A 15,284-nucleotide genomic window follows, 5' to 3' on the forward strand; every position below is an offset into this window, starting at 1 on the left:
TCAGGAATGGAAAATCAAACATCATATGTTCTCACTGATACGTGGGAGCCGAGCTGTGACGACACAGAGGCATAAGAGTGATACAATGGACTTTGGGGACTTGCAGGAGAAGAGTAGGAGGGGGGCGAGAGAAAAAAGACTACAGATATGGTGCAGTGTATACTGCTTGGATGGTGGCTGCACCAAAATCTCACAAATCACCACCAAAGAACTTATTCATGTAACCAGATACCACCATACTCCAATAACTTATGGGGAAAAAACCCCAACTCACTGGCTTAGATTTATCACATCCTAAAAAAATCTAAATTTCATAATAGCTAAATTATTGTTCACATCACATCACTGTGATATCTGACTCCCCTAATATAGCTGTAAATACACAATAACTCAATTAGCCATTCTGCGAATTTCTTTAAATGCCACATCTTTTATTGTTAATTATTTAAAACATAATATTATGGTAATTTCCAATCCAATATTTTTAAAAAGTATGTACATATTTAAAAATCAGCAGTACAGAAGAGTACCAGTTGAAAAGTTTCTACTTATATTAGTCTGCTTGGGCTGCCATAACAAAATACCACAGATTGGGTGACTTAAACAACAGAAATTTATTTTCTTACAGTTCTGGAAGTTAGAAGTTCAAGATCAATGTCCTGTGAGGGTTGATTTCTGGGGAGACTTCTCTTCTTAACTTGTAGACATCTGCCTTCTTGCTGTGTGCATGGGAGTGGGGAGGAGGGACGGCTTTTTAAAAAAATTTTTATTTTCAATTATTATGGGTACATAACAGATATATATATTTATGGGGTACATGCGATGTTTTGATACAGGCATGCAATGTGTAATAATCACATCAGGGTAATTGGGGTATTCATCCTCTTAAGGACGATAGCGCTACTGGTTTAAAGTCCCACCCTTGTGATACCATTTAACCTTAATTGCTTCCCTAAAGGCCCTACCTCCAAATATAGTCACATTGGGAGTTAGGGCTTCAGCATATAAATTTAGGGGAGACATAACTCAGTCCTGATATCACTCAATCCCTAAGTCCAAATTCCAGAGAAAACCACTTCGAGCTATTTTCTGATTTTAGTCACTGTAAGTGTATTATATACTTATGTACTTGTTTTCTGAATGATAAATATTTAGACATATCTTTTGGCTGCATATAATGAAGATTAGGAAATTACAACTGATCTTTGAACAATATGGGTTTGAACTGTGTGGGTCTACTTACAGGCAGATTTTTTTCTACCTCTGCTACCCCTGAGACAGCAAGACCAACCCCTCCTCTTCCTCCTCCTCCTCAACCTGCTCAGTGTGAAGACGATGAAGACCTTTATGGTGATCCACTTCCACTTAATTAATAGTAAGTATATTTTCTGTCCTTATGATTTTCTCAATAACATTTTCTTTTCTCTAACTCACTTTATTGTAAGAACATAGTATGTTATACATATAAAAATATGTGTTAATCAACTGTTTACGTTATTGGTAAGGCTTCTAGTGATCAGTAGGCTATTAGTGGCTAAGTTTCTGGGGGATGAAAGGTTATATTCAGATCTTCAACTCCAGTTGTTTTCTTTCTTTTATTCTGGAGGCATTGATGATGTTGCTCTGTTGTCTTCTAGTTTATACTGTTATTAACATCTTTTCCAATGTCTACTTTTCTTTCTTGATTCTCCCTCAAGCATTTAAGGTTTGCCCTTTACTTTCGGTGTTCTGACATTTTATAAGTGGTGTTCTGCCCATGTGCCTTTTCATTCATTGCCTTTTGCACTAAGTGGACACTATCAATCTTTACCAGCTTTGGAAAATTTTCTCCTTCTGTTTCCTTGATGATTATGCCTTCTACGTTTTCCTTAGGACTCCTCTTGGACAGATGTTTGGCTTGGAGATGGATCCTCTGCATCTTTTAACTTTTGTCTTATATTTCACACCTTTGTTTACTTGTTCAACATCCCAAGAAATTTCCTCACTTTAACTTCCACTCCTTCTGGTAAAGCTCTTGCTTTGGCAATCTCATTTAAAATTTTCCAAAACTCTTTCTAATTTTTGATTACTATTATTTTAATAGTAATTTTGATTGTTTTTGGGTCTGATATTCTCTCCAATTTCTCTGAAATTATTAAGTGAAATTAAACAACAATATTCTGTTTATGAATGATCTATTTTCTCTGGAGAAATGTTCTTTTGTTCATTCTGGCCTTTGTGTGTGTGTGTGTGTGTGTGTGTGTGTGTGTCTATGTCTGTGTGCTATTGATGTGCAGTTTATTTCTCTCAAATATTTGGCAATTCTTGTGTCTCATTTATATTTTTGAGTGAAGAATGAGAGCAGCTAATGTCAGCAGATTGTATAGATCATTTTCCCCAAGATGTTTCTTCCTGACTTCAGGTGGGGGTAGTGGGGGGTGCTGATGGTAACACCTCAATGATCAGGCTTCACTTATGTGTGAGGGCAGGAAGTGGGCCAGTGGGAGGAGTTCCCTGTTTACAGGAATCATGCACTTTCTTTGAGATATTAATTGCAGCAAACACTGCATATGTCAGTTATTCTAACTGAATGGAGTGATGGCAGATGGGAGGGTCCAAGTGACACAGACTTTCAATTAATTGCCCTAATTAACTCTCAGTCCTGTAACCTTCAGGCTTGGGAGGCTCACTGGGACTCTGCAGCTGCAGCCTTATCCTGTCAGTGTGTTCTAGGCTGTAACCTCCTGTACAGTTAGTTACCATAAACTCAAGGCCATAGACCTTCCATCTTTCAGAAAGCTATCAACATGTTTGCTTTGCTGGTGGTTCTCTTTCTCCTGTTCACCATGCAGTTTTGGCTTGGTCTCATTTTAAATTTCTTCCCTGTCATGTCAGTGGGATTTGAAAGAAAGTCAGTCTACCACTTGGAGCTGGAACTTTTACAGCTTTTAAAACAGAATGCATTGATGCCAACAAGTTTCTATGGCACACTTAAGGTACTCAGAATGAATGAGAATCACTCAATTACGTTATGAAACAGTTTTCTCCTAAAGTAGGAGCATTTGTTTTCAAACTTTTATTGTCCTTTTTTTTTTTTTTTTTTTTTTTTGAGACGGGTCTCGCTCTGTCACCCAGGCTGGAGTGCAGTGGCGTGATCTCGGCTCACTGCAAGCTCCGCCTCCCGGGTTCACGCCATTCTCCTGCCTCAGCCTCTCCGAGTAGCTGGGACTACAGGCGCCTGCCACCACGCCCGGCTAATTTTTTGTATTTTTAGTAGAGACGGGGTTTCACCATGGTCTCGATCTCCTGACCTCGTGATCCACTCGCCTCGGCCTCCCAAAGTGCTGGGATTACAAGCGTGAGCCACCGTGCCCGGCCAAACTTTTATTGTTTTAAAAAAAGTATTGTGGTTATAGTTTTCTTCTTTTTGCCCCGACTTTTACTTTATTGCCACTCTTATGGTGCTGCCCTGTAAGACCCTCTCCTCATTGGCTGCTTCTTTGATGCAGTAGACTATCCTTAAAGCAAGAGTCAATAAACTTTGGGGGTGTTTTAAGAGACAGTCTTTCAAGAAACATGCATGAGCTTTAGAGAATGAATTGTGTGACCTCCACTGCGACTAGTTTGTGGCCATTTATCCTCACTGATTTGGGTTTATCTTCAGATAATTGAAAGGTGCTAGATAACATGAACTCTGAACAGGACTTAGAGGTTTATTGTCTTCATTAGCGCACTATTTAAATTTCTAGTGTCAATACCAATCATTTGCTTGATATATTTGGTTTTATTGTTTTTTCTCTTAGTGACCCGTCAATTAATCATAATTCAGTTCACCAGCAGTAAGTTTTTTCACATAAAGACCACTTATGATCAAGACACAATGTTATACTTAAGTTATTAATTGACAGTCAACAATTTATTTATTAATATGGATCCATTAGCAAATGTGCCAATTATTTTTCTTCAGTTTTAAAACATATAATAGTAACCCCCAAAGAAACTCACAGATTAACAAAAAAGAACCACACTCTAGGACTTGGCACAATTATTCTATAGGAAGAAAATTTATTTCATGTTGTGAGTGCAAATTTTAGTAACAATTCTGTTGAAGTCACTTTTCTAGGACTCTGTTTCCAAAGCATTAGTTCGGCTATTCAAGATGAAACACATTATTTATCAAGATGTGATATTTTGAAATGTGACAGGAAAGAAACACATGACAAAAGGCAACACATTTGTTTAATTTCATTAGTTACAAGTGAACTTCTAGGTAAGTCATGATTTTAGATGTTTATAATATTTCTGTTAAGATGTGCAGGTCTCAATGATAGTGATGAATGAGTATGGCTGTGGAGAGATTCCAGGTGAGTCCAGCAGGGACCATCTGTGGGGACCTATTAACCACACTCCACAATCTTAAAACTACAAAGAGCTTTTATTTCATGGTGTGGTTTATGAGCATTCAGAAGTAATGTCATCTCTGCTTGGAGACTTTTCTAGCAGGACATTAGGGGGCTATCATCACAGATAACCTGGAGAGTACATCTGTAGATAAAGATCCTGACTATTTTAAGTAAAGAAGAATTATTGGGGAAAAGAAGTTTTATGTCCAGTGATCAACAGGGCTGGAAAGAGCTGGCAATTTCAGAAAAGAAGAAACCTCTCTTGACAGCTTTAGTATCATACCGTGGGCTGGAAATGGCAAAAATCATCCCTAAAGACAAGCGAAGTGTTTTGAAGTGACTCTTCATAGTGAAGTAGCAGCTCTAAATAACCAAAATTTGCAACCATCGTTTACTCTTTTATATAAACACGAATCTGTTTTTGGCCTGATAATTATAGCTGGGTAGATCTAGTAATTAAATGAATGATTCAGATCCAGGCGAATATGTTTACTTAATTGAATTTTTGGTTCAGACATCATAATCAAAAGTGAAACAAAGGAAAAATTTCCTGGGTCATATGTCTAGGCTTCAAGGACTAGGAGTCAGCAGCCCTACAAAATAGGAAAAACAGAATCTACTTACTTAGTGCTCTTCTTTCTCTTTCTCTTAGAAATATATATTTTAGGGAAAGGGATGTACTAGAGTTTTAAAATTGGAAGAAGCTATTGGACTCCTTCATTTCTACAGATTTAAGTCCCATAGTTAATTAGTGTCCAGCCTGTTTTATTAATCAACAAGGGATTGAGTGTGCTCTGCCCATAATTCCCACTTATTGCTACTCAGAAAGACTTCCTAGAGTTCATATCTTTTATGCTATGAGGCTGGCCAAGAAGAGCAATTCTTAGTTTGCTAGGCCACATAAGCTGAAATCTTGCCAGTTTTTCCAGGCAACACATAATAGCTTGGTCACATCAGGTGGATTCTTGTGAAGAGATGATTAATAGGATGAGTTAAAAGACAAAACAAAACAAAGCAAAACAAAACTTAAAGCTAATTCTTACCCTCCTTCATGTCTCATAGTAGCTGTTTCTTGTACGACAGCTAGCTGTGTTTGGCTTTTCCATTTTAAGGAAATCAAGTTCTCTTTCTATCAGGGAACATCTAGTTGAACTGAGCCAACATGGGACTAATTTTATCTTGTGGTCACCAACCAAATTAATAGCATTTTCCATTTGCTGAATCTTTAGTATGAAATGTTATACAAAACTTAGAAGCTCTATATTGACATGGCTCAGTTAATATTTACTGAACATCCTACACAATGTCATCTCGGGACTTGGCATCAAGAAAGTCTCCTAGACCGTATAGATTATTTTGATTTCACCTGGCATTCAAATATGCTGGTAGCCTAACTTCCTTCTTGGGGGCAATGATTAGGTTAATACTAATCACTCTCCAGAGATAAACTCTTGCCCCATGAAACATTGAAACATCGAAACATCGCCTGCACAAGAGTCAGGGCCGCTATGTGTTGGGGGTGTCATGGGATTAGAATGCATATTCAAGAAACTATTATTTTGTAAGTTCCCCTACCATTGTGAGTAGTGTAGTGTTAACTTACAAAACCGTTTGCACATACTCTTCTGAGATTTGGCCCTGCTTCTTTGGGGTTAGATGGGAGTTTTCGAGCAGTTCATAGACATCTTGCATGTTGTGGAGACCCTGCCTCATGTCATGGGTAACCTTTTGAACCTGAATGTCAGTGCTGTTCTTTGGAGGAACCCTCTGCCCCCGGTATGCCTGAGCCTGGCGTTTACAGATGCCAAACTTGCTGAGTAGGATGAACACATCCCTCTGGAAGGCTTTGGTGAAAATAGCATAGAGGAATGGATTGGCACAGGAGTTAAGTGGATAGAAGAGTACCAGCAAGATTTTGGAGTTGCTAACAGTGATGAGAGGCTTGTTCAGAATTGCTGACAGAGCATAGAACGAGATTGGGGCCATGCACATGAAGTCGGTGAAGATCAACACAGCCATCCTCTTGGCAATTTTGGTATCTTTGTCCCCTGGGTTGTACTGCGGATTTCGGACTGTGATGTAGATCTTCACATAACAGCAGCAGACGATGACGAAGGCAACTATGTTGAGTGTCAGAACAAAAACAATATATGCCAGAGCAAGAGGGGTCTCGGTGTCCATGGGCAGGCAGATGCTGACTTTGGCATAGCTACTTATTCCCACCAAAGGGAGCAGGGCGAGAAGGAAGCAGCAAACCCAGCCCCCAACCATGATGGCACATGCGTGCCTGAGGCGGATCTTCCTGTCCAGGCGCATGGCGAAGGTGATGGCATACCAGCGCTCCAGGGTGATGACTGTCAGTGTATACACCGACAACTCGCTTGCAAAGACAGTGAAGAAACCAGCCGTGTTGCACCCAGGGCCTGTCTGCCAGTCGATGGCATGGTTGTAGTACTCAGAGTGAGTGTAGAGGTCTACAGAGGCGATGAGGAGCAGGTACATCCCCATGCAGAAATCCGCAAAGGCCAGGTTGCACATGAGAAAGCGGGGGACGTTCAGTTTGTAGTGGCTGGTGAGGAGAATAAGCAGGACAAAGACATTGCCCAGGAGAGCCAGCAGACTAACGAACCACACCACAATTCTCAGGAACTTGTAGCCCATTATGTCTTCACATGGGTTGAACTCATCGGACTTGGGGGTACACACCATGTCTTCATTGTCCCCACACACGGTGTAGTCATAATGGCTGTCAAAAGCTTGTAGAGTCTCTTCCTGGGGGTTTTTGAGCTCCTGGCCAAAACCAATGATCTCATCCTCTTGTTCTTCAAAGAAGACGTAATAATGAGCGTTGTTATGAGTATCCTGGAACTTGGACTTTTCCTTGTACCCAACAATGCTGTCACCCAGATTCTCTTCATATTCCTGGTGGATGGGGCTATTCAAGGCATTCACAGATTTTCTCTGGCGCAAGCTCTGCATACTGCTGTCATTACACATCAAGGACTCAAGGATTCTGCAAGGCAACAGAAAAGAGTCAGTGCCAGGCTGGGCGCGGTGGCTCATGACTGTAATCCCAGCACTTTGGGAGGCCAAGGCAGGCGGATTGCTTGAACCTAGGAGTTTGAGACCAGCCTGGGCAACATGGTGAAATCCCATCTCTATAATAAATGAAAACATTGGCTGGGCATGGTGGTTTGTGCCTATGGTCCTAGCTACTCGGGAGGCTGAGGTGGGAAAATCACCTGAGCCTGGGGAGATCAAAGCTGCAGTGAGGCGAGATCAGGAGGCCACTATACTCTAGCCTGGGTGACAGAGTGAGACCTTGTCTCAAAAAAAAAAAAAAGGGTGCTTGCTTAAAACCCACGAATGGTTCCCACATTTACAAAAATATGCAAACTACTTACTATGATGTACATAATTCTATAAGGTTCTACAGGATCCGGGCAGGCCTGTTTCTGTGACATGATTTCTATGACCTCCCCTCCCCTACTGTGGTCCAGTGGCATTGGTCGTATTTCTCTTCTGCAACCACTTCAAGAATAGTGATTAAAAAAAAAAAAAAAAGTGGCCAGGTGTGCTGGCTCACGCCTGTACTTGGCCGGGCACAGTGACTCAATCCCAGCACTTTGGGAGGCCAAGACAGGCAGATCAAATTGAGGTCAGGAGCTCAAAACCAGCCTGGCCAACACGGTCAAACCCTATCTCTACTCAAAATACAAAAATTAGCCGGGTGTGGTGGCACGTGCCTGTAATCCCAGCTACTTGGGAGGCTGAGGCAGGAGAATCGCTTAAACCTGGGAGGTGGAGGTTGCAGTGAGTCAAGATTGCACCACTGCATTCCAGCCTGAGTGGCGACAGAGCAGAACTCTGTCAAAAAAAAAAAAAAAAAAAAAAAAAAAAAAAGATTTGGATGCTGGAGCCAGTCGCCTTGGTGGGAACCTGGCTCTATTATTGACTAGCTTGGGTAGGCCCATGAAGTTTGGTTAACTTATTTGTTACATGGGACAATGGGAGTGACTATTTCATAAAGGGTTATTAAAGGATTCAATGAATTTATCTTTTTAAGGCTCTTACAATAGCCCCTGTAGCTTTGTGAGTACCATATGGTGGTTATTGTTATTATTATTATTATTATTATTCCTATTCAAAGCTCCAAAACCCTATGTTCCCATTGCCTGAAAAGCCCATGGCTGCCTCTACTCATCATTATTTAGTTTCAAACTGAATATTTTAAAAATAAAAATTTTTTGTATTTTTAGTAGATACAGGGTTTCACCATGTTGGCCAGGCTGGGCTCAAACTCCTGACCACCTTGGCCTCCCAAAGTGCTGGGATTACAGAAGTGAGCCACTGCCCCTGGCCAGCCTATTTTCTGACTTCCTCCACTAGACAGTAAGCAAAATACAAAAGGGAATTCTTGTCTGTTCTATTCACAACAGCCAGGCACATAGAAGGTGCTCAGTAAATATCTGTTCAACAAATGAACGAATGGACACTACCATACAGGCATGCTTGTGGAGATAAGATTTAGTTTTTTCCTTGCTCACCAGACTCACAACAAAAGGGATTCTCTAACTCGACTCAGCTGCTGAGCAGATTTTGACTGAGCTCTTGGGTTCTGGTTAAAATGTCCAATGGACTTGCTCTTCTCAACGGTTTGGAGGCTAAGGAGAAATCTAGACCCTGACCCTGAGGTACACTTAAGCCTCTCACCCAGCCTTTGTCCAGTCCTCAATACCGCATGGCATCAGTGTAGAATCCACTATCACCATCCTCTACCCCACTCTTGGCTTTTTGCAGTTATGATGCCCATATTGGCCTTCTGCATGTGTGTGTGTGACGGAATCTCAGAATCTTGCTTTGTCGTCCAGGCTGGAGTGCACTGGCACGATCTCGGCTCACTGCAACCTCTGCCTACCAGGTTCAAGCAATTCTTCTGCCTCAGCCTCCCCAGTAGTTGGGATTACAGGCACCCACCACCACATCCAGCTAATTTTGTTTTTTGTATTTTTAGTAGAGACAGGGTTTCACCATGTTGGCCATGCTGGTCTCGAACTGATCTAAGGTGATCTGGCCGCCTCAGCCTCCCAAAGTGCTGGGATTACAGGCATAAGCCGCCGTGCCAGGCCGCCATATTGGCCTTCTTTGTATGGCTGTTTTAGCTTCTGCCCTCACACCTAGATCTGATATTTTCCTGACTGCAGTTATGTGTGTAGTAAGTCAATCAGTAAATACATAGAAGCTGAGGAGGACTGAATAGAGACATTGAAGGTGGCTTAGGAGAATATGAGATTGTACAAGACACAATGGGGGAAATAATGCAGAGTAAAAGCGAAAAAGTGAAAGAATCAGAGAAAGCCTGGAGAGAAAATGAAGGCAATTACTCCTTCGCAGGTTCATAAGCAGCCTGATGTGCACATACTATATATCATAGTTAATATTAATGAAGATCTTATAATATTCCAGGCCATTCCATTCCAGTGTTTTCCATTCAGTTTCTCATTTAATCTTCTCAAAACTGCTATGAATGATAGCATTACGATCTCCATTCCCAAAGACTCAGAGTGGTTAAGTAACTAGGCTGGGATAACACAGCTTGAAAAATGGCAGAGCTGCGGTATAAACCCAGCTGACTCCAAAGCCTGCAGGCATGTAACCAGGGAGCTATGACATTTGCAAGGCCCAAACCGAGCAGGTAACCCAACTGTTTGTGTTGTTTATAAGTCTGTTCTCATGGTTGCGGTGTCTGGGGTCTAATATGTGTTGCAGTATCTAATTATGAATTGTACCTGGAAACCGGACATCATGTCTACATAACCTCTACAAGATTCTATGACATCTGGTTGTGTTTCTCTCTCCTGTGCCATCTGTCACCTCCTCTGCTCTACAGCTATCCACCAACATTTGCCTTATTTCTCAGCTGCACCCACTTTGGGTCCGCAGGGTCACTGTGTCCCATGGATTTCCTGTTTCATATGGATGCTTCCAATTTCCTCTCCACATGGTTTTCAAACCAGGAAGCATCTTCCCCAAAACCAAGAAATGAATTCCACTTCCACCAAGGTCTTTTGTCACTTATACTGGGTCCCTGCCACTTACCCTCTGATTTTCTTCTGATTCTTAAAAGCACAGCAGTGGCTTGGGTAAGAAAGGTCAGCCCGTGTGAGGTGAAGGAAACTCAAGGAAAGTGGAAGTTTCTTAAGAGTCCAGGTGTTTCTTGCTATCAGTTCCTTCAGGTGCTCCAGGCCTTTGGATGGAAGGGCAGTGACACTGGTTTGAGACACGTCCCTGGGAGGCAGAGAACAGAAAAATGCAGAGAGGCAGTGAGCAGCCAGGGCCTTCTCAGCCTTGGCCAGAAAGTCAAACAGGCCTGAGGTTAATTGGGAGATGACATGCTCCTTTCTTCTACTGAGTACATAAGCTGAGCTCCTGGTCTAAGGAGGGATGGATATTAGGCTTCTAAGTCTGTTACGGGAACTCCTTGGAATTCCAGTATCCAGTAGTACAAATGCTATTTCCACAGTCATTTTATTCTATCCATCACAATACACGCAAACTCTTGGAATCAGAGAGAGATGTCAATTTTACTCTGCAACATGCCACCATGTGACTATGAAAGGGTCTCAAGACGCAAGAGAATTAAAGTAGATCAGAGACAAAGGGGCCTACCTTGCTATCAGCCGCTGTGGGGACTAGAGTTTGGGGACTGATAAACTCACTGATATGAATCAACAGCAGTATCATGAAAATCTGATAATGATGCAGACCTCGGAGTCATAACCAGTTACATTGGGAATTCATGACTGACAACAATTCCCCCTCCCCCCACCCCCATCACTCCAGTGTCTTTAGAAGACTGTAAATCAGTTCTTGGAAAGAAAACTCAAGTGTTGATATTAACAATGTGAAATCAGATTCAAATCACTTCCAAGAACAATGGGGTGAGGGGGGTGGTGGTCAGGCTGGGAACAGTGTAGACATCAGTGTTAGTTACTAAAGTAGAATGAATTCATGGCATTAGTGTGGCATTCTCTGCTCTTTTCTGAATCCCAGAGAGTCCAGGTTCCATGTCTTGCTCCATCATTTTTATTGGCACCATTAATAGCTTGAATAAGGCCACGAATATTTAACCTAATATCCCTCTTATTTTATATTTTGTCAATTAAAATAGTCCTCATAGAAGATAATTCCATTTAAAATATTTAATATAATTAATAGTATCCAATTAGTGAGCGAATTCCATTATTTTCAATTTCTTACCCCACATCATTGTAATTGGACTTAGCTGGAATTTACATACTCAAGGTTCAAGGCTGTCAGAACATGAAGCTCATGTATTAACCCCGTTCTCACCACAGGACTGTGACTCTTGTGAGGAAAGGGTTGGTGCATTTGCTATTTTGTTTTGTATTTAACTAAAAAAATATAAATCTAGCATTTCCCAAACTTGCCTGGTGGTAAGAATTACCCTTGGCGCTGCCGGGTGTGGTAGCTCACGCCTGTAATCCCAGCACTTTGGGAGGCAGAGGTGGGTGGATCACGAGGTCAGGAGTTCAAGACCAGCATGGCCAACATAGTGAAACCCCATCTCTACTAAAAATACAAAAATTAGCCGGGTACGGTGGCACGTGCCTGTAGTCCTAGCTACTCAGGAGGCTGAGGCGGAAGAATCACTTCAACCCGGGAGGCGGATGTTGCAGTGAGCTGAGACCACGCCATTGTACTCCAGCCTGGGTGACAAAGTGAGACTGTGTCTCAAAAAAAAAAAAAAATTACCCTTGGCACTTGTTCCTGTATTATTCCCAGGTGATTTTTAACATTAGACATTTATAAACTGGCATAAATAAACACCTTTGTGGTTAGTGAGAGAGTGGAGGGACTTTTGAGCCAGACTTCAGCACAGTTGTGAAGAAAATGAATCTGGGTTTGCTCTCCTGCCTCATCTGTCCTTTTTGAGGCATGTCTTTCTCTTTTAGCCATGCTGTCTTCAAGGTGTGGCCATCTTTCAATTCCAGCTTTCTGGAAGCATCTTAGGTTGCTCTTCCCAGTGAGGCTTTCACGTCAGTGAAACGGGAGGGCATCTCATGGCTCACTTCCCTGCTTTGTTGTCTGCTAGATACACTGATTGTGTGTGTTCATCTGAAAGAGTTGATCCAAGTAATGTGCTTGCATTTTAATACATGTTTCTTGAGAAAACATGTTAGTAATTATTTCAGTTACTGCGTGACAAAACACCCCAAAACTAAGTGGCATAAATCAACAATTTTTTTATTATGAGCATAGGTTTTATGGATCATGAATTTGAACAGGGAATGGTGGGGATAGGTTTTCTCTGTTCTGTGATGTCTGGGGCGTCAGCTGGGAAGATCTGGAGTCTGGGATGACTCAATGCCTGGGGGTTGGGATTATCTGCAGTTTCCTTCACTGGCATGTCTGGTGCCAGGGCTGAGGTGACTCAAAGACTGAGCTCAGCTGAGACTGTTGCTGTGGCTACTCCCTGTGGCTTGACCTTCCCACATTACGTCAGCCAGATTCTAAGAGAACAACTATCAAATTCAAGGGCAGAGGACATACAGTCCACCTCTTAATGGGAAGAGTGTTAAAGAATTCGGTGCCTTCTTTTAAAACTGCCCTAATGTTCTAAGTGATGGAGACAGCATTGAGGCAGATAATTTGGGGAAAAACTGGCAGTTTATCACTCTGCAAATCAACATTTCTAGTCCAGGGATCACTCTGCAGCAGCATCAGAATCACCTGTAATAGAGATTGAGACACAACCCAGACCAAATGAATTATAATCTCTGTTTGTGGAGCCTAGGAATCTGCATTACTTAAGATGCTCTCCAGGTGATTCAGAAGCTGGTTTCAATTCTCAAAGCATTTTTATGAAGCAGGAAGATACTAAAATTCAGACAAAGAAAGAAAGGATGTTGTGTCCAAAATGATACAGTGAACCAAGGGTGGAGTCATGACTATCATTTGGGTCTGGAGTTCTCAGCTTCAGTGTCCCAGGAGCTAGCGTTCACTTTCGGGTCTTTGGAGTCTTTGAACACAGATCCAGGTGCAGTAACTCTCCACAGACTCATTAGGAATCTGGGAGGGAAGATTTGATTTCAGTTTGTCCGAGTATGTGTAATGATGTATCCCAGGTGGCCTCTAAGTTAGGTCCAACTCGGGCTGAACTGGGAGGGTGCTTGGGCAGGCAAGGAGAAAGTAGATGTTGGGAAATGTGGGTGCTTGTCATATGGTAGGTGCTCAATAATTGTTAATTTCCTCTTTGTCCCAATTTGAAGTTTATCTGAGCTCAAGCCAAAAGCAATGAAGTTTGGCAAATACAGCTCCAGTCCAGACTTCAACTTGTATATCCAACTGCTTATTTGATATCTCCAGCTAGATGCCTCACAGGCATCTCCAACTTAATATGGGCTTTCAAAACTTAGCTTTTCATCCCTTGCCCTTAGCTCAACCTGCTCCTCCTCTATTTCCCCCCAACATGGTAAATGACACTCTCATCCACCTGATTGCTCAAATTAGTAACTTTGGAATCACTACAACATGTTGGATTTCCTCAAGACCATTGTCCCATCCACATTTAATCTTGCAAAACACCTATGATTCTGCACTCCAAAGGAATCTCAAATCCATGTATTTGCATCTCCAGTGTAAGCTTTCTAGTCCAAGCTAACATTATCTCTTACTGCAATATCTTTCCTGTCCACTTTTATTCTTTTTCAATCCATTCCTCACATAGTAGCCAGAGTAATCATAACATATGAATTGAGTAATATCACTTTCCTGCCTAAAGGCCTACCTACAGTGACTTCTCAACGTACCATCAATAACATCAATGCTTCCTACCATGCCCTTTAAGGTCTTGCAGATCTAGCACCGGACTACCTCTGTAGTCTCATCTCAGAGCTCTAAGGCCACTTACAGACAAAATTAGAATCTATTATACTTGAAGACATCTTAATCCTCACTTGTCATCGTTGTAAGTATCCATTAGGCCTGCTGCACCTTAAGTGCTCCTGTGCACTCCACCCACACTATCTCTGCACTTAAAGGGTCAAGCAGGGGGAGCAACTGCCTTTTTTCTTTTTTGATTTAACCACCCTTGCATGATCTGCAGTTTTTTATTATTATTATTATTATTATTTTTTTTTTTTTTTTATTATACTTTAGGTTTTAGGGTACATGTGCACAATGTGCAGGTTTGTTACATGATTTTTGTGCCATGTTGATTTCCTGCACCCATTAGCTCGTCATTTAGCATTAGGTGTATCTCCTAATGCTGTCCCCGCCCCCCCCCACCCCCCACCCCACAACAGTACCCGGAATGTGATGTTCCCCTTCCTGTGTCCATGAGTTCTCATTGTTCAATTCCCACCTATGAGTGAGAACATGCGGTGTTTGGTTTTTTGTCCTTGCGATAGTTTACTGAGAATGATGTTTTCCAGTTTCATCCATGTCCCTACAAAGGACACGAACTCATCATTTTTTATGGCTGCATAGTATTCCATGGTGTATATGTGCCACATTTTCTTAATCCAGTCTATTGTTGTTGGACATTTGGGTTGGTTCCAAGTCTTTGCTATTGTGAATAGTGCCGCAATAAACATACGTGTGCATGTGTCTTTATAGCAGCATGATTTATACTCCTTTGGGTATATACCCAGTAATGGGATGGCTGGGTCAAATGGTATTTCTAGTTCTAGATCCTTGAGGAATCGCCACACTGACTTCCACAATGGTTGAACTAGTTTACAGTCCCACCAACAGTGTAAAAGTGTTCCTATTTCTCCACATCCTCTCCAGCACCTGTTGTTTCCTGATTTTTTAATGATGGCCATTCTAACTGGTGTGAGATGGTATCTCACTGTGGTTTTGATTTGCATTTCTCTG

At 41.8% G+C, this 15,284-nt stretch overlaps 1 protein-coding gene across 1 annotated transcript in view; it reads right to left on the reverse strand.

Annotated features, from left to right (window-relative positions):
• Positions 1 to 4,015: 4,015 nt before the first annotated feature.
• The window catches only part of TSHR (thyroid stimulating hormone receptor), a 175,024-nt gene continuing 163,755 nt past the window's right edge, over positions 4,016 to 15,284 (reverse strand). The window contains exons 9-10 of the mRNA XM_032179774.2: positions 10,482 to 10,670; positions 4,016 to 7,395 (exon numbers count right to left, since the gene is read on the reverse strand). Coding sequence (XP_032035665.1) covers positions 5,982 to 7,395; positions 10,482 to 10,670 — 1,603 coding nt within the window. The 3' untranslated portion in view covers positions 4,016 to 5,981. The remainder of the gene's footprint in view (positions 7,396 to 10,481; positions 10,671 to 15,284) is intronic.

This window comes from Hylobates moloch, unplaced genomic scaffold (assembly GCF_009828535.3).
Source record: "Hylobates moloch isolate HMO894 unplaced genomic scaffold, HMol_V3 SCAFFOLD_16, whole genome shotgun sequence".
NCBI classification, from domain to species: Eukaryota; Metazoa; Chordata; class Mammalia; order Primates; family Hylobatidae; genus Hylobates; species Hylobates moloch.